This window comes from Hydractinia symbiolongicarpus, chromosome 14 (assembly GCF_029227915.1).
Source record: "Hydractinia symbiolongicarpus strain clone_291-10 chromosome 14, HSymV2.1, whole genome shotgun sequence".
NCBI lineage: Eukaryota > Metazoa > Cnidaria > Hydrozoa > Anthoathecata > Hydractiniidae > Hydractinia > Hydractinia symbiolongicarpus.
In genome coordinates, this window is record NC_079888.1 from 14,744,123 (window position 1) to 14,763,565 (window position 19,443).

Sequence of the window (19,443 nt, forward strand, 5' to 3'; positions counted from 1 at the left end):
ATGAAACACCATACGACAAGTTGTGTACGTTCTTTCTGTCATTTGATAAAAAATTGATGAAAAATTGCAGAAAAAGCAGATGTATTATTGTTAAAATAACTGCAGCATAAAAGAATAAAAGGAAAATTAAAAAACATAGGAGAAGAGACGACAAATCGTATTTGGCACTTTAGATAAAAAAAATAACATGATGCATATAATTTCCCATAATTACACATCCTTTCAATATGATAATTATCCTTCTTTTCTTGTATATATGGGCGTTTTAAAACCATTTAAGATGCTGATTGGAAGCCACAAGCACAAAATATTTGCTTTGGTGCTAAGGATAACAGTTATGGTAACTTTTCATTAAGTCATCGTGGCATTCTCACCAAGGTGAAACTTGAACATACTGGTGAAGCTACGTTAAATTGTGATATCAGAGCTGGAAACATTGGAACCCGATGGGGGTGCGAATATCACGGTCAACAGTTGATTTGGACTTTGATTACTGACAAAAATGACAACGTCATAATCCCCTTTCCAAATGCGAACTATTACATCCATTCCGGATATAACAGAAATTCGCCGTATCTTGAATTTGATAACCTCAACACACGTGCAAGACCTGGAGATGAATTAAGAATCTGGTACATTGAAGATTTGATAAACCGAAACGAACATATGAAAGCGGGGAGGTTTTGTGCTAATGTGTATGCAGTATTCTGCGATTGAACATTCTTTGTGACAATGATGGCTGGACTACTCATTTATATGCAACTTCTCAGGTTTAACAAGGGTTTTGAGTCCGGAATTTATCATTTTACAGCACAGACAAAGCAATAGTGGGAATTTATTATACAATCAAAATTTATTTGGTTGTAGATTCATAGATTTAGACAAATATTCGAATGTATATTGACATCGCAGTTTTAACGATTTCATAAGTGTCAATGACAACAAAATCCTTTTTTCACCTTTCTTGTCAGTCAAAGCCTATCTTTAAGTTTTGCAAACAACAAAGATGGTATACTTGATTATTCTACGGAAAAATAATTAACAAACAACAAATCAAATTGTAAGAAAATATATTATTTTACTTATTTAATTATTGATTTATTTGTTTTGCATATTATAGGTAAGACAAACAAAAAGAACAAAGTATACTACTGTTAATCTGTAGAAGAATTCATTTAAATATTTCGTGTAGTAATTTCGAAGCTATAGTAGACAGGGTACAAGTATTATTATAGGCGACAGAAGCTGTCATTTTATATACTACGACAGGCATTTGTAGCCAGGATAAAAGGCGATTTTTACAAAATTATTATTTATTGATATAATTATGCAGATTTCGTAAACAGGGGAGGAGGAAGGACTTTTTTGCCGGAATATAAATCAGCAGGTATTATTTGCAAATACTAAGGAATTGCTGTGCTATTTCTGTCATTTAAAACAAAAAGTTCTCCTTCAAAGGGAAGTTTAATGTGACTTTTGACACATTTTTAATAAGGACTTAACGTAATTCTTATTCGCTACATTAAATGCAGCATTATTTCATGATTAAAGCTTATTATAATGTTATAAAAATTTCACACGTAATTGCGTTCGTCTTCAATTTTTAATATTTCCCTACATAAGTGACTCCGGTATGGAGTCATTAAGTTGATTTATATTTCGAGTATATACCATTATGTAAAAAAGAGCTTTTCATTCTATTGGGGAATTCACTTTCCGTTGTAGATATATATATATTGTAACACTTTACTCACTTGCGAGTTGCATTAGTGAGAGGAATCACAATTTGTAATTGTTGAAAGAGACACATCGCAAATAAAAAGCTTCTTAACTTCACAACCATCCAAACAATGTGTGATGTATATATTGTCGAGGAGATTCAGCATAATTTTGGCTAACACTCGGAAATCGAAGTTGTTAGAGTGGGAAAATGAGACTTCTAAGCTTTCGTATGAGAGAAACTAAATTTCCCTTCCCTTCCCTCCCTGAGGAAAGCTGGGTTGACTAGGCTACGATATGACCGTATTTTTAAGCTAAGAAGTTTTTGTTGTGTGCTTTCACGGGGAGCGCAAGATTCGCACCAACGTACTTCGAAACTCCTCGTTTCAGAATGTCGAACGTTTGTTTGTCGCTATTTGCTTTTCATAACTGGTATATCGTATTTTCTCTTAAATTATCTGAACTTCGAAAATGAGTTGATTCAAAAGTAGCTGAAATTTCTTAGAAAATACAAGAACAATTGACAAACCTCAAAACATTCGCTTAAGCAGAAATTTGGACGCCCAACGTGCTTTCATAAATCTTTACATATAAGTTCCGTTTTCACTTTGCTATTTAAAGGTAAATTAATTTCGGTTTCGGTTCTACCGTTAAATCGTGTTAATTTTCGCTTTAATTTCTGACCTCAGAGTTAATCATATTAAGTATGTAGCGCGAGCTCGATTCTATTACAAGTAAAAATTAACGCTAATCTTATCAATTTTTCTAGCAACAGGACGGGCAGGACATTTTTTTATGGATTTTCATGAGGCGAACTAAAACATGAAGGAAAACGCAAAAAAGGAACAATTGAGAGTTTATGACAGTAAATGTCTTGTAAAACGAGGGCAATATAGAGAATATAACCATTTTCTAGAACAAGTAATATATAAATGTTTCAATAAAAACGTTTTTTGTGTGTTCAAAAATTACTTCTACAAATATTTTTTTTTTTACAACGGCGGACAAAAATTATTCGCATTTAAAAAATTATATGTTAAATCTTCCATAAGATAGCTATATACTCCATATTATCCTCGTTCTACAAAAAATTCACGATCGTATAATATTTAATGTTTTTTCTTTTTGATTTGGACTTGTTTTCTTAATTCGCCTAATGAAAATCCGTAGTAAAATGTCCCCCTCGATGTTGTTGGATATTTTTCATCAATGAAAGAGATTAAAGCAGCGTTAATTTCACCTGTGAAGGAAACGACCTCGCACTAAATACTCAATATCATCAACTCTAAGGTTAGAAATTACCCCCCAAAAAATATCGCGACTTAACACCACAAGCTTTAACCCTATTTGGTATGGGCTTTTTTACCCCTGGTAAGTATAGGGGGGGGGCATAAAGTGCACGCGGGCTGTAACTTTTGTTCAGTTTGGTTTAAAGTGATGAAAGAAGCATCAATATGTGGTGACTTAACAAGACTTCCAAACTGAGGACGTGTGCTTAGTTTAAAGTTACTAAGTGAGGACATTTTTCAAAGTGAGGACCTAAATTGAAGTCCTAACTTTGAAACCTATACTTTTGGCCTAAACAGAGGTTTTATGCTTCATACTTAAATTTGCAATGGATTTAGATCTAGTAGATGCCGTGCAGTTGTCATTGGAAGCATCTATTTTGGTATGAACTGAAGAATAATAGCTTTTTTGCTGATTCATCATAGTCCTCACTTTGGAGCATGAAAATTCAGTAAGTGTTAGAACTTATATTACCTTTGTAGAAATATTACTTATTTGATGAGAAAAATGTTGTAATAAACCTCTGCACGTTCACACTTTTCTTTGCTTGTCCCTTGCTACAAAGTGAGCCAGTCCCCATTATGCTTGTTGCAACAAATCATAAAACACACTAAAATGTCCTCATATTGATAGCTTTTCGCAAGAAGTTATCACGAGTGTTTTCCACTGAAAAATGAATCTTTTACTCTATAAACTGTGTTACTTTACACAAGTGTATTGCGGATAGATACAAGACCTCTCTTTGTGAGATTGAAGCCGCCTGTTAACTTGTGAGATGCAGCAAAGTGAGCCAATGAATGACCTGATATAATCAGGACTGTATTCAACGCTGTACATTGGCATGCTTTATTTTGAAAATTGTCAAACCTATTGAATTTACAAGTTAACATGCTTAATAATGCCATTAAAAACTACAAGATTACAATAATTGCCTCAAAATCTGTATGAAGATATAAAGCTAGAATATGAAGTGTAAGTCTGCACTTTATTGCGTCCTCACATGTCCATCGGTGCACATGTGAAGAGTTCAGTTCCCTTAACTACTGGAAAAGATGATGAGTGTACAGATGCAACGGTCCAAAAGAAATTGGATGTAGGGATCATTATCTACTGACAAGGTAGTCTTTATCTTTGAAGTTTGTAATATTATTCGGTCTGGAAATGAAAACGAGGTTTGTTTAACATAAGGCTTGGGTGCAGTGGTCCAGAGGGGAAATCTGATGTGGATACACTATAAGTCTGTCTGAATGTTATTCTGGGCCAATTACTGTAAATGCTTTCTTCAAAAGCGGTTTATCTTGTCTTATGACTAAAATTTGTGAAAGTGTGTGCCTCTCCAATCCAGCAACCTGCTTTGCGCTGAAGAATACGTTGAGCCGTGAAGCACAGAATTTCAACCATGCTGACACTCTTTGCTTTGTCTTTGGTTACATGTAAACATTGTTATGGCTGCACTGGGTGTCTCAACTCACACTAGTGGTAGCTCTCTTAATTTTCCTCGCATTGTGTGGTACTGCACTTTTACTGAACGATGTTGCTGTGTTACGAGGGTGGACAACCTCCGGCTCCCCCGGCTTTTTCTCGGGGTTGCCCGGCGGATCTGGAGGAATTTCGGATTAAAATTTGCTATTTACCCTGCCTTTTCCGTTCAGTCTTGGTGTACCGCCGAGGCTGACCGGGCAGTTCTGTTCCTACGCAGGGGCGGAGGCTTCGTGCCTCATGGGAACAAAATTATCTCGCTGGTTCAACTGAGCTTCGTTGTAAGCAGAGCTCGTATGAATATTATAAGATGAAGGGTAGACCCACTACACATAAAATCTGAGAAAAACATTAATTGGTTACACTAGTGTAGTATATAATTAAAGCTTCAGCAAGTAGTTCCAGTGTTAACGATAACAATTCATCTCCTTGTGACGGGAATTCCCGCGACCCAGGTCGGCGATCATAAAAAAATTTGCCCATGTCCTACAGCTGTATGGATAGTAATTTGGTTTAAGTGGCCAGCATGGTACACTACTAAAACTTCCCACGTGTACTTTACGTTCAGTACTGAAGTCGCTCTGAAAGCAAGCCTAGCTACCAATTTATCGCTCTTGCTACTTCGGGTCTGTACTACTCGTTCGTTCGTGGAAGTGATGTGAGTTAACAGGGGGGATGTGGCATGGACAGAACCTTCAGACTGGGCCAACAAGTGATCGTAGTTCCCAAAATAATGTCTTCTACAGACTTACGATCTATATTAGCAATTCAGGTGTGCTATTTACCCGGCTAGTTCATCTGGGGTGACTCATGAATAAAATCGAAATTCCACGGCAACCTCTGGATACGCCGGACAACCCTGAGAAAAAACCGGGGGAGCCGGAGGTTGTCCACCCTCGTACTGTGTTGTGCTTATGAAAAAGGTTTACAATACAGCAAGCTGCACTGAAGTATCTTGTCTACAGGGACGGTGGACGTAAATAAATCTGGGATTAGGCTCCCAGAAGAAGGTGCTGAATACACTTTCTTGCTTATTACAAGCATGAGTACTGTCCAACTTGGACCTATAACTATTGACTGAGAAAATCTTAAAGAGAAAAAACAATCCTTCAATCACAAACAATACGACACAAGACAGATCTAACAACATAAACGGACTGGTTACAGAACAAACACAAATGGAAAAAATGTATATGTCAAAAATATATAATATAAAAAAAGAATTATATAAAACCCTCCTGTGCGCCAGAACTTGTGACTCTGGCTGTAGCTTTCCACATGTGTTACAGGGCCCCAACACTCAGCCTTACACAGGAGGTTGTCATGACAGGACCAGCCTGTACATATTTTGACTAAGGACAGCAGGGTTGTCAAGCCTGAAGACCAAGTTAGTAAACTTGGGCACCTTACTGAACTGGGGTAAAAAGTGGGGTCGTTACACCCAAAGACAAGCTGAAAGCAAACCCCCTTGCTAAGCTTCTTTTAAGTTACCAGAGAAGAGTGAGCTGAACTCTTTACCCTCTGGGTATTGACGGCAAACTGGTTCGAATGAACTAGCTGGGGTAAATTGCACACACAATAAAAAAGATACATGGATCATGTCTTAATGGTCTTTCTACATACAGTATTGTTCCAAAAATTTGTGCTTGTGCAGTATTTCTGATTGGGATTCCTACATTATGTAGCCATTAGATAAGCAAAGTGTTTCAAAAGCATGTTTTGTCTTACAATTCAAGATTCAAATTTTGCAATGGTGCAATTTTTTTAATTTTTCAATTTGAACCTCAACTCTCACATGCAAATAGATCACCTCTGAAATTGTAAATATGGCGTCGAAGGAGCAAGGAAATATGTGCACTTGTTCTTTAGGGTGAAAAATGGCAAAAAGACATCTAAGAGTGGTAGGAAATTATGTTATCATGTACTCTAGGGTAGTTTCTTTTCGACCCACTAAACCTATCGAACCCACTGTTTTTTATTTGTTTTTTTTTTAGTTTGTACATTTTTAGTGGGTTTTTGGACGCACTCAACTAGCCAACTTCAGACCAGGTTGATTTACGGAAAAAATGGGTTTTTAGGGACCTATCTTTCTCGTGGACCTATCTTTCTTTCTTTTCGCTCCCTCGAGCCAACTGCAAATCAGCCATTATGGAAGCCTGATGCGGAATCACATAGCGATAGTTGTTATGAAATGTCAACAAACAAACTAGCAAAAGAGAAAGTATTATTTTTTCTGAGCGCAAAATATATTTTTCCGCTACAATTGTTCGCTAAGCTTTCAATATTATGCCATCTTTAGAAGATTTTACTTGACCTACTAAACCCTGCAATGACCCCCTTACTTATGAAGATTTTGTCAAGTTCTTATGATAGCTGAGGAAAGAAAGCAGTGTTAAAAGAGCTCTCTTGGACAGCGGGGATAATGAGGATGAGAATGATGATGAGAATTTGCTGACTGGAGCGTAGTGCGCCCTAAAACTGCACAAAACCATTATGGCTGCAGTCAATGGCTCCAACAATGTTTTTAAAAGCATTTCATTTTAAAGAAACCATTTGCAACACTCTGCATTTTTCTGCCAGTTAGCTACGACACACATACTCTTCTTATTTTGCATTCCATGTTGCAGAAAGTGTTTGATCAAGACGATCTGTAATGTTCAACATTGTTTCCGTTTTTGCAACCTACCATACAATCAAAAATAGAATAGAAATTAATTTTTTGTACCTATGCTTCATTTTCAAAGAACTTTGGGTTTTATTGAATACATCATAAAAGTTACGTATACTTTCTTTTCTACTTTAATCATTGGTTGATGTGATGCCATGATTTTCTGTTCTGCTTAGTAACAACATTTGCAACTGCAACAAATTCGAAAGAAGACACTGTTTTCAATCTTGCAATTCAATAGTCCAGCAATCAAAGTACTTTTCAATGCTTTGTTTACATTTGCAGCTGCCATTATGATTTCTACAAGTTTATAAACAAACGATCCAAACGTATATAGCAACCAAAGCTGTGGTGATAGAGCTTTTTTGATGGAGGGTGATGAACTTGTTTACTATGCGTGTTTTTAATAGAGAAAACAAGTAGAAATGTATATAGGTGAGACATTTTCCACGAAACCCTCTGAATTGTTTTCTTTTCTGTTCCTCGGTTGGTTTTGTGGTCATGGTGGACTTGGCGGGTCCAAAAGAAACTGCCCTTTATGTGTGAGTTTAGTATCTCATATCTGTGCGCTGAAATGTACAGCATGAATTACTATGTTAATAATTTCGTCAAGCAATGCAACAATGTTTTTCTTTCTCCATACTGGAGAATCAAGAATATTACTGGAAAATATACTGGGATATACTGGAGAACTGACTTATTATTTCATTATTTTTATTTATCATCATGAAGTGTACAAGGGGCATTACAGCTCAACCAAGAGATATTGCAAAGTTTTATTGTGAGAAGGGAGAAGATCCAAGTTGGCTTGAGAAGATTTTCATAAATGAGTACATAGGTAAGAAATTGCACATTATCTACCTGGAGATAATTGATTTAATTTCAATTTTGTGAACACTATTTGACAGCTTATAGAATTGTTTTGAATGTAGAGCCCCTTCGCAATTATTACTTCACTACACAGGCTGTCAGTCTGTTTAGATTCTTGTAAGTACAGCTTCGCATATTTACAGGTGACATTATTCACATGATTTTAAATTTTCGTTCGGCAAAATACACATGGGAATTACCAATGGCTGTAAACATTCAAAAGCGCAGCAGAAGCTATGTCAGCGTTTTAGGTATCAAAACATGTAGAAGTTTTGGGTTGTTTGTTTGCTGTTTGCAAAAAATATGTAAAAACAGGATTCTTTAGCAAGTATAAACTGCCTATATACGACACACTTTACTAATAAAATTGTGTTTATTTCATCACAAAGCTCTCTCCAGGTGCACAGGTAATGAGAAATGAAAATGAACAAGTAATGAGAAATGAAAATAAAATCAGACAAAATCCTAGCTACATCATCATCAAGCTTAGTATTCGAAAAATCATATATGCCCAGATGTAGGGACAGAGTTTGGCTTTTTAACAAAACAATAGCACTAGCTAACCGACTGTAAATTTGCTTTGTATCTCATTCCTCTTTTACAGAAGGGCATATGGCTATGCATATGAGATAAAAACACAATCTGATATAATCTGAAATGTAGTGACAAAACTCTTCTATGTGCACATTCTCGTTATATAAAAGTACTGCTAGAAAATTACTCTTCAGTTCCAATTTACATGTTTGTCAACATTCCAAAGGAGAAAAAATGCACATCTTTTTTCGACATCATTGTTCATTGTTGTGTTGCTCTTTTTCACTTCACTTAAGAAACTACTGCGAAGGAGAAAGGGGACTGGTTCATTGGATGAAAATCGGCAGTCAAGAATCCACAATTCAAAGTCTTTATCTTACAATTTTTGAACCATGAAGTAGAAATCACATGAATAATATTTTACTGAACTATATAACAACACGCATACCAACAGATACGTCAAATTTTGTTTTTACAAAAAGTCACATTCAGAGATCGCATGTTTCTGTTGAACAACATTGGTGGTGTGACTGCTTCAAGGTTGACTGTTCAGAACAGATACTACAGCGAATTTTTCCAAGAGAGTTCAGACCTGAATCAGATTTGCAGATTCGCATCAGATTTGACAGCCTGCTACAACAAACAGCTGGGAAGACTAAAATGGAACTGGTATTTCTTATTGACATGTTAACATTTAACTTCTTAGGTCATGGCGTTTTTGTGAAGCAATCAATCGAAAAAGGAAGCTTGCTTGTGGAATACTGTGGTGAATTAATCTCCAAGGAAGAAGGGTTAATAAGAGAAGAAAAATATCCCCTAGAATATGGTTCTAACCTTGTATTCCACAAAAGGCACTGGTATGTTGAGGCTCTCAATTGTGTTTACATGGGAGAGTTTAATGATATGAAATGATATAAAGTTATGCAGATGAAAATGCAGTACCGTTTAAATGTGTTGCAACATGTACACGCGTTTTACGATGTCATGCAACAATCTCATGCTTGTATAAATAAAGTTCATGTATCTATTGTTCAAACATGAAACTAATTGATTTTCATTGTTATCGTTTTGTGCGTGCGCTAACAGTAGGATGAGATGTGATCTTTTGTTTCCACATGACCATGCATGCTATTGTTTAGAGTTGTTAATGATCACGTATGCTATTATTAACGACGTTATTTAACGATCTCATGTTAGAATAAAAAATATTCATGTATCTATTGTTCATACACGAAAACTAATTAACTTCTATTGTTATCACATGATATGTTTTTTTGTCATAGATTTTAAACGATATACAACGTCTTTCGAACGCTGTAAAAACAGTTTTACGAAGGTTAACGATCTACAACGTATTTTGAATTATCCTCTCGTGGAGACAATGACATTACATGTGTTAACAAAGGAGAAATGTTTGAAACACTTCACTTCGTGTGTTAGACAAAAGATTCAATATTAGTTATTATACAAAACAATAGAAACATGAAGATTACAGGAGCTCATTAAAATTTGCATGTGAGACATTCTATGCTATTGTTCTACACATTTTGTAATTGCTCCTGTATAAAACAATAAATAAACAATGAGTTGGGAACTTTTAAAGCTACCGAAAGCTCATGTAAAGGTGATAACTATCATGTACATGTTGCATCACATTTGAACGGTACTGTATGGGAGGTTTTGCTGACAAATGCAGGCAAATCTATATCTCACAAAACTAACCGCATGAATACCTAGTTTCGTTTTTATGTTACAAAATAACTTATTCACAAGGTACAAGGCTTGGAATATATTTCATTTTAAAATCACAGGGTAAAAATCTTTCTCAACAACTAATTCATGCCACTCTGTAACACTTTTAAATTTGAACAAGGAGGATTAATGAACATCTGTCCCAATGTACTTTGTATGTTAGCTCAACATGAATGCATCTTATTCTTAGTATTGATGGCACCTTCAATAATCATTTGGGTCGCTTCATTAACGATTCAAAATCACCTAATTGTGTCTTGAAGCCGCTATACTTCAACAAGAAGCTGCATGTATGCTTATTCGCTTTCAAGGATTAGGAAGAGGGGACTGAGCTGCGATACACTTACAACACACCAAATTTACCATGGCGAAAGGTATGTTAAAATTCTGCCTAGTCTGCTAGTTACAACTCTGCTCTCTACTACAGGTGAAACCAATACCACATGAGAGTTGTTTTGGAGAGTTTTCTAAAAAACATCATTAATTGCGCAACATTAGACAACACCAAAATAAGCTGTCAGGTGGCGTAATTGCCGGAAGTGGAATGAACACTAGTTGTGCAGCAATGAAAAATACTCTTATACAAGCCTAGTTATAGGGGCTAGTCAGATGTGCTACTCTTGAGTGTGGAATCGACGTTTTGTTTGCGTACAAGACAAATGTAATATATTTACACAATTTTTAACTGAATGAACTATGAATAATGTTGTTATATATTCACTTTTAGGATCCAAAGTCAGCGATTCCATTCAGGAAAAGTGATATTGAGGTTGGAACTGTTCATGATTTTCAGAACCGTGCTTGTATTACAGTATCTATGGTGTTTCATGTATTTTTCACACATACGCATGTCTTTATGCTTTCGTTAAAAACTGTAGTGAATGTCCCTTATTGTCTCTTTGACTGCAACAAATTGCCTTATAGATCGTGGACGAGAGTGATGTTGACAGTCAACCTGGAAAGCAACCCTTGATCTCTTCTTTCCAGGTGCCAGAGGTTTGTGACTTGTGTCAACTATTACTGAACTGTGCCAAATTGAACTAAGAAGGGGAAGTATAAATATTAAAAAAGAATCTTTCTGACGAAATTTCTTATGTTTCTGAAATGTGATGCTGCATTTGCTGTACACATTCAATGTTTCCTCTAGAAGATTGGTTCAATAACAGACAAAAAAGTTGGTAAAGAGAATGGTCATGAATATGAAGATGTTGACTCTGATCTTTTGCAAAAAACATTGGTGTGTCTGAAGATACCGGTAGGACACATGTGAGTTGTTCAGATTCAGAGTTTTGATGCACTGGAATTCACTCACTCACTCGCTCACTATCCGGTTTAACGTCCTTGGTTCCCCACTGTTGAGGGTTGGACAGCGTGCTGATTCTTTGGAATTATCAGTTTTCTCTACTTTTCTCTGTCTTGAGCTTCTCCCTTCTCCAAATTCAGAGAAGCAAGATCTTTTTTTATACAATGAATCCATTTTTTCTTTTGACATCCTTTTCTGTTAGACCCAGGTATCTCATACTGCATTATATGCTTCGGCCACACATCATCACCCATGCGTTCTAGGTGGATAAACCATCTAAGCCTGTTGTAGCGAGGAGTCTCATTGATGCTTGGGATTCCCAGAGTATTTCTCAGCTGGCACATTGATTTTCTCTCACTCAGCTTAGAAGAGCATATCCATCTAATCACCATGTTCTCATTTCGTTTGAGTCGATGTATATCTTCTGCCAATTCAAATCTAACTGGTACATTCTTTTGTTATTCATGCATATTATTTTTTCAACAGGTTGTCATAAAGAAGTCTGATCAAAACGAAATCTTGCGAGAAGCAAAAAGCAAGAAAGTTGATGAAAGCTTGTGTAATCAAGAAGCTCTAATAATGAACATTGAAGAAAGGAAAACCAGTGATGGTGAAGTTTCCGAACAAAGAACAATGAAAATTCATAAAGTTGGTAAAGAGATTGGTCACAAACATGAAGATGTTGACTCTGATCTTTTGCAAAAAAGCATTGATTTGTCTGAAGCCACCAGTAGGACACATGTAAGTTGTTCAGATTCAGAGTTTTGATGGACTGGTATTCCAATCTAATTGGTACATTCTTTTGTTATTTATGCAGACTATTTTCTCAACAGGGTGTCGAAGAGAAGTCTGATCAAAGCGGAACCTTGCGAGAAGCAAAAAGAAAGAAAGTTGATGAAAGCTTGTGTAATCAAGAAGTTCCAATAGTGGACATAGAGGAAAGGAAAACCAGTGATGGTAAAGTTTTTGAACAAAAGATAATGGAAATCCATGAAGCTGATAAAGAGACTGGTCAAAAACATGAAGTTGTTGACTCTGATCTTTTGCAAAAAAGCATTGACATTTCTGAAGCCACCAGTAGAACACATGTAAGTTGTTCAGGTTCAGAGTTTTGATGGACTGGTATTCCAATCTAATTGGTACATTCTTTTGTTATTTATGCAGACTAATTTCTCAACAGGGTGTCGAAGAGAAGTCTGATCAAAACGGAACCTTGCGAGAAGCAAAAAGCAAGAAAGTTTATGAAAGCTTGTGTAATCAAGAAGCTCCAATAGTGGACATTGAAGAAAGGAAAACTGGTGATGGTAAAGTTTCGAAACAAAAGACAATGAAAAACCATAAAGTTGGTAAAGAGAATGGTCCCAAACATGAAGATGTTTACTCCGAGCCTTTGCAGAAAAGCATCGATGTGTCTGAAGCCACAAGTAGGACACGTTTAAGTTGTTCAGATTCAGAATTTTGATGCACTAGCATTCTAATTTAAATCTACAATTCTTTTGTTATTCGTGCATATTATTTTCTCAAAAGGGTGCACTTCATTGAAGAGCTCAATAGCTCATGCACAAAATTTTGTTTTTTCTAATAAATTGAAAAAAGGAAGAAAGTGCATTAGCTAATCGATTTTTAAATACTGGAAAAATAAAGTCATACGACTTGAATAATTTATAATTCAAGTCATATGATTTTAGGTGTGGAATTTGAAGATGAAAGTAACGCCAATAGAAAGGTCTTTCACTAGTAATTAAGAAAAAGAACTGGAATGCTTGTAAATAACAATGATTGAAGTACTGCTGAGCAATTCCGGTTCCTATTTTTGATTATTCTTTTTGTTTGACTAGAATGATTAAAATCAACAAAGCTTACCAGACGAAAGGTCCAAACAGAATAGGAACTCCAGCCACAAAGTTACAATGCGAAATGCAAGAAAATATAAAAGAGTGATTCTTCAAAGTGTAAATGTTGCCAGTACTCCAGAAAGTAAAACTGAGAAACGAAAAAGAAAGACAGTTAGCGAGGACTTTCAGTTAAATGAAACAAAATCTGCTGCTTACATCTGCGTAAGTTTGAGCTTTTGTTCCACCTGAATATGAATGCATTTACCTAGTGACCAGTGTCTATTTTGTTACGGTATGAAAGTGGGTTGTTTTGGAATAATCTTCGCTTTTGAAAGAATTTTTACGTCATCTTCCATAGAAATACTTTTCTCGCGTGCCTTAAAATGTGCTCCAACTGGGGATGTTATTCTTGTATGCTCTCTAATATGGGTAAGAAGATGTCAGACTGATTGACCAACATAGTGCAAATTACATCGCAGACGTGTAAAGAAAGAAAAAAAATTGAAAGATGGCGCTGCGGTGTACGGACGTGTTCCGCCACCTCATATTACTTGTTGTTATATTTTCTGTGAAAAGGCCTACTTTTACATCAGCTGGACCTGCAATTTATGATATTATGGATACAAATACTGGTTTTACTATGGAATCGTTTGATTTCGATTAAGACTGATATTACAGTTCATCTTTATGGGTTTATAAACAGAATCACATTTATAAACTTAATCTTGATCTCAGAGAAACGACTTGGTTACTTTTAATACTTGCCGGGGACGTTGAAATCTGTCCGGGTCCTAATTGTGGCGCTTGCTTGAATAATATAAAGCATAACAAAAAAAGGTAACATGTATTGGATGTACTCAATTTTTTCACAAAAATTGTATCAACATAAAAGATTTTATCACAACATCTCTTTGCACTCAATGCAGACTCAACCACGACGGGGGTCGAAGTGAAAATGACACTATTAACTCCTTTTCAGAAAAAACGTGGTTTCAAACTTCTTCATCTGAACGTCAATGGCTTGTTTGGAAAAATTGACCAAATCCGGGACACGTTATTCAGTACTAGAAAAAACATTCACATATTTGGAATAACTGAATCTCATCTAACTGAAATAATCCGGATTCACTAGTTTCAATTGAAGGATACCGTACTGTAAGGAAAGATCGAAAAACAGGAATTGGTGGTGGTGTTATTGTTTACATTAGAGACGATCTCGAATGGCAACGTAGATTTGACTTGGAGAGTGATATCGAATCCATAGTTGTAGAAATCTTTGTAGAAAAGTCCAAATCTTTTATCGTTTGTGTCATGTACCGACCCCCGGATAGTTCATTACATGGTACAAAAAATTTCGAAACTTGTCTTGACGACTTTTTAACAATTAGCTCAACGGAAGATAAAGAAACTTTACTACTGGGAGATCTTAATATAGATTATAATAAACGCAATGATCATAAACGATTAAAAGACCTATTTGTTATTGTGGGTCTCAAGCAACTCATCAAACAGTTCACTAGAGAAACGGAAAGTTCAAAAACGATAATTGATGTAATTTTTACCTCGCATCAAAACAATGTCAAAGAAACAATAGTTCTACCATTAGGGATCAGTGATCATGACTTAATTGGTGTAAACAGAAAAATAAATGTCAATCGCTATGTACCTCGTAGAATTAAAATTGGAGATTATAAAAATTACAACGCAACTCGTTTTAAGGATGATATGAAAAACTCTGATTGGGATTCTATTATCTTTAAAGATACCATGAATGAAAGCTGGGATGCATTTAAATCAAGAATCCATGAAATCATTAATATTCATGTTCCACTCAAAGAAATATCTATTCGAGGAAAGTCGTGTCCGTGGCTCTCTGGTGAAATTAAAACAAAAATGAGAGAAAGGGACCATTTTTTGAGAAAAGCAAGGAAATATAACAACAGTTTTGACTGGGAAAGCTATAAAAGAATCCGTAATAAAGTCACCACTCTTATACGTCAAAGTAAAAAGAAATATCACCAAAACCTTTTTACTGAAAACGTAAATGATTCTAAAACATTTTGGAATGAGATTAAAAAGGTTTACCCGGTTAAACCAAAAAAAGGTGTTAGTAATGTTATCGATGTTGATGGATGCTTAATAAGTAATAAATCGAGGATAGCTGGTTGTTTCTGTAAATTTTTCTCAAGTATCGGTTCCAAACTTGCGAATACTATTACTTCCATTGGTGATCGGAGATGGATGTATTATGAGTCGAGCAAGCTTTCCCTTAACAAGAATATGTCAGTGTTCAAATTTAATGCAGTTACTCCTGATTTACTTAAAAAACGACTAAAGAAACTGAAAGTGTCAAAAGGTGCCGGTCCGGATGGAATACCGCCTCGTCTCATAAAGGATTGCCCCGATGAAATTGTACTTCCATTATGCTACCTAATTAACTTGAGTCTTCGGTCTCATACGTTTCCATCGGCTGAAAAAGTAGCACGCGTGACTCCAGTAGACAAATCGGACGATAAATCAAAACTTGATAACTATCGACCAATTTCCGCGCTAAATGTATTCTCGAAGACTATCGAACAAATTGTACATCACCAACTGTACAATTATCTAGAAGAAAACAACCTTCTTCAATGCCAACAATTCGGATTTCGTAAACAGCGATCTACGCAACAAGCGGTGTCATTGTTTGTCGAAACTATTCGCAAAAATGCAGATAAAGCAGAATGCACTGGGGCGATTTATCTCGACTTGAGAAAAGCCTTCGACACTGTGAACCACTCGCGGCTTTTACACAAACTCCAACTTCATGGCATCCATGATATCGAGTTGCAGTGGTTCGAAGATTATTTATTCAATCGTACCCAATATGTCACATACGATAACATAAATTCACCACCTCAACAGATTACTTGTGGTGTACCCCAGGGTTCAACCCTGGGTCCATTATTATTCCTTCTACTCGTTAACGACTTACACCAACTACTAAGTAAATCGAAAGTACTTTTGTATGCCGATGACATTGTTGTATATTACTCATCAAAATCGAGCAAAGAAGTTGAATCAGTTCTTAACAACGAAGTCCAACGTATTGCAGACTGGATGAATGAAAACTGTTTAATAATAAATCTTAAAAAGGGAAAGACTGAGTTTGTTATGTATGGAGCTCACCAAAACCTACGTAAATAGGAAGCATGTACCATCAAGATAAATGCTACGTCCATTAACAAAGAAGATAATTATATCTATCGGGGGGTTAATCTGGACAACCATCTGACACTACAGGAACATCTCAACACAAAGTACAAAAAGGCATCTGGAAAGCTCAAAATACTCAAAAGTATTCGATATCTTTTGACAGCTGACATAGTAAAATCGGTTTATAACACTGTTATCCTGCAGAATTTACTTTATTGTTATCCAATAATGCTGTCTTTATCGAGAACCCAGGAAGACAAGCTACAATATTTACACAATCGAGCGTTTAAAATTTGTGGTGGTACCCATCAATGGGATTCTATTGCAACGATTAAGAAACAAAGAGCTGCGGTTGAAGTTTTCAAAAGCATCAATGGCATCACTGAAAACCACTTCAATTTCGAGCAAATCAACCACACAATGAATACTCGAAGAAATCAATCAAACATCAAACTTGGCCATCTTAGGACTGAATTCGCAAGAAAATCTTTCGGTCATCAAGGTGGTATGATTTTTAACGAATTACCAACTGTACTGCAGAAAGAATCATCATTGTTTTTATTTAAAAGAAGCATTAGGGTTATTAAATTTTAAATTTTACTTTTGTTCCCACACAGCGTCGCGTCTAATTACCTCTGCGCACTTAGATTTCCTTTCCATCAGTTTTGTTTTTCCTCTTCATGTCTTTTTCAGTGTGGTGTCGAAACTATCTATCCCAGCACATTCGCCTATTCTACTATCTTGTATATTTCATTTTTTGTCTTATAGATAATACATTTTTCTTTTTTATCATTTTTAAAATTTTTAACATTATTTATCATATACTTGTATATACAGGAACCTTATTGATACCAGGATTGTCCCTATGAACCCTGATTAGGACACCTGTAAATAAATATGAATAATAATAATAATAATAATAATAATAATAATAATAATAATAATAATAATAATAATAATAATAATAAAAATAATAATAATAATAATAATAATAAAAATAATAATAATAATAATAATAATAATAATAATAATAATACCTTGTACCACTTTTCAGAGATTTATCCATGGCAGGTTTTGACGACGGAAGAACAGTTTTCAATTTTCGGAAAAATTAGAATAACTTTTACTGGAGCTTTGATCTTTTCAAGAGACTGTTTGAATTTATCTGTGATTTTTCCACGATATTGTAAGAAAAACATTTTCTGTTTTTGTTGCTCATTATCATCTTCTTTTTACTGTGTTCTGTTTTCGAGACAAAGTTGAATGAAGACATTCCTTAATGATTGGATCCATTCCAGAGACTACTGTGTTTATATTTGTCAGGTTCCAATGAGTGAAAATTGGTTATAAGACCAGTATCAGTCTTTTTACCACCATACCAGGTGGACGATAATTTGCCATCAGGGCTATGTTCTATCAGCATATCCAAAAGCGGTAACATATTATCATCTTCATATTCAATAGTGAATTTTAAATTTGGGTGAATGTTATTCATTTGACTCAATTTTTCTAGTTGTTTTCTAGTTATTATGTTATGTTGTTATTTTCATCAAACAAATCCCAACTCCTTTATCAAAAAGTACGGCGATTAAGTCCTTTTCCTTTAAGTACCTTTTTGTTAGCTGTATGTGACAAGAGGGTGTCTGTTTTTGCAGTTTTTGATATGCAATAACGTTTTTATGTTAATGTCAGTTATAAGTTCATCATTAAAATTATTATTCTTACAAAAGGATTGTAATCCGTCAAGTTCAGTTAATACATCATTTTGGTTAAACGTCTCAAGAACAGCTTTTTTCGGGCCTAATGATAGGGTTTCAATAACAAATTTTGGTATGGGGGAATTTAATTGATAGCATATAACTGTATTATTCACACTGAGTAATGGTCTTTCTTGTTCCTTCAATAATCCGAATAACTGATCATTCAACTTGCGAGGTTGTCTTCCACAAAGTAGTTGTGTGTCATGTCGAGAGTGTAAGATCACCGATGGGATGCAGTAACATGGTAGTTTCATTTAATTTTCTCATTGTCGTTTCTTTTTGTTCAGCTGCTTTGTAAAGTTCCTTTCCCAATAACTTGATTTGGAACTGATATGCAGATCTATCGTCAAAGCACCCATTGCTTGGTATGCAAAACTTGGTAAAACGTGGAAAACGTGGTATTATTTTTGATTTCAAGCAATTATTCAGGAATACAATGCGAATACGGTGATTCTCGACTTTCTGTAACATCTTATCACATTGAAGGAAAATTTTCCAGCATTTATTTCTTTGGTATTCCAGACTCAACAACTTATAACTCAAGAACATTGTGGCTGTAGTAACATTAGTTAACCAACAGTGGTACTAACAACACAGTTTAACTTCATTCACAATATTTTTCGACAATTTTTGTCATCTTCTGGTAAAGTCTGATTATATTTATCATTATATTATACATATGTTGAAAAAATTCTTTACAGGGAAGCATCAAAAGGGTATTTCAAGATTTGATGACAGATAAAGACGAAAGTTGTTTGGTAGAACAAAGAGGGGAAGATATACAAGTTAGTATGGGATAAATAATTGACTTGTATTTTGTAGCCCTATATTCTCATGCCTTGGGAAGTACATATTGCACAGCTTAATTTACCTTTTCTTCGTTTAGTTTGAAATTAGTGAAAGATGTAGAGTAGATCACGTTGGTAATTCACTGATAGAGCTTGACATAGATGAAAACTCTGATGTAAGTTTTTCTTATTAAAATGTAATTTCCAATTTCATATAACCTTTTCTTGTTTTATTGGTTAAAGCTCATTTCAA

At 35.2% G+C, this 19,443-nt stretch overlaps 1 protein-coding gene across 1 annotated transcript; it reads left to right on the forward strand.

Moving 5' to 3' along the window:
• Positions 1-13,955: 13,955 nt before the first annotated feature.
• On the forward strand, positions 13,956-17,522 carry LOC130625211 (uncharacterized). The gene is made up of 6 exons (XM_057440272.1): positions 13,956-14,079; positions 14,374-14,508; positions 14,580-16,625; positions 16,806-17,173; positions 17,336-17,385; positions 17,480-17,522. Exons 1-6 carry the CDS (start codon positions 13,956-13,958, stop codon positions 17,520-17,522), a joined length of 2,766 nt encoding a protein of 921 aa, XP_057296255.1.
• The last annotated feature ends 1,921 nt before the right edge of the window (positions 17,523-19,443 follow it).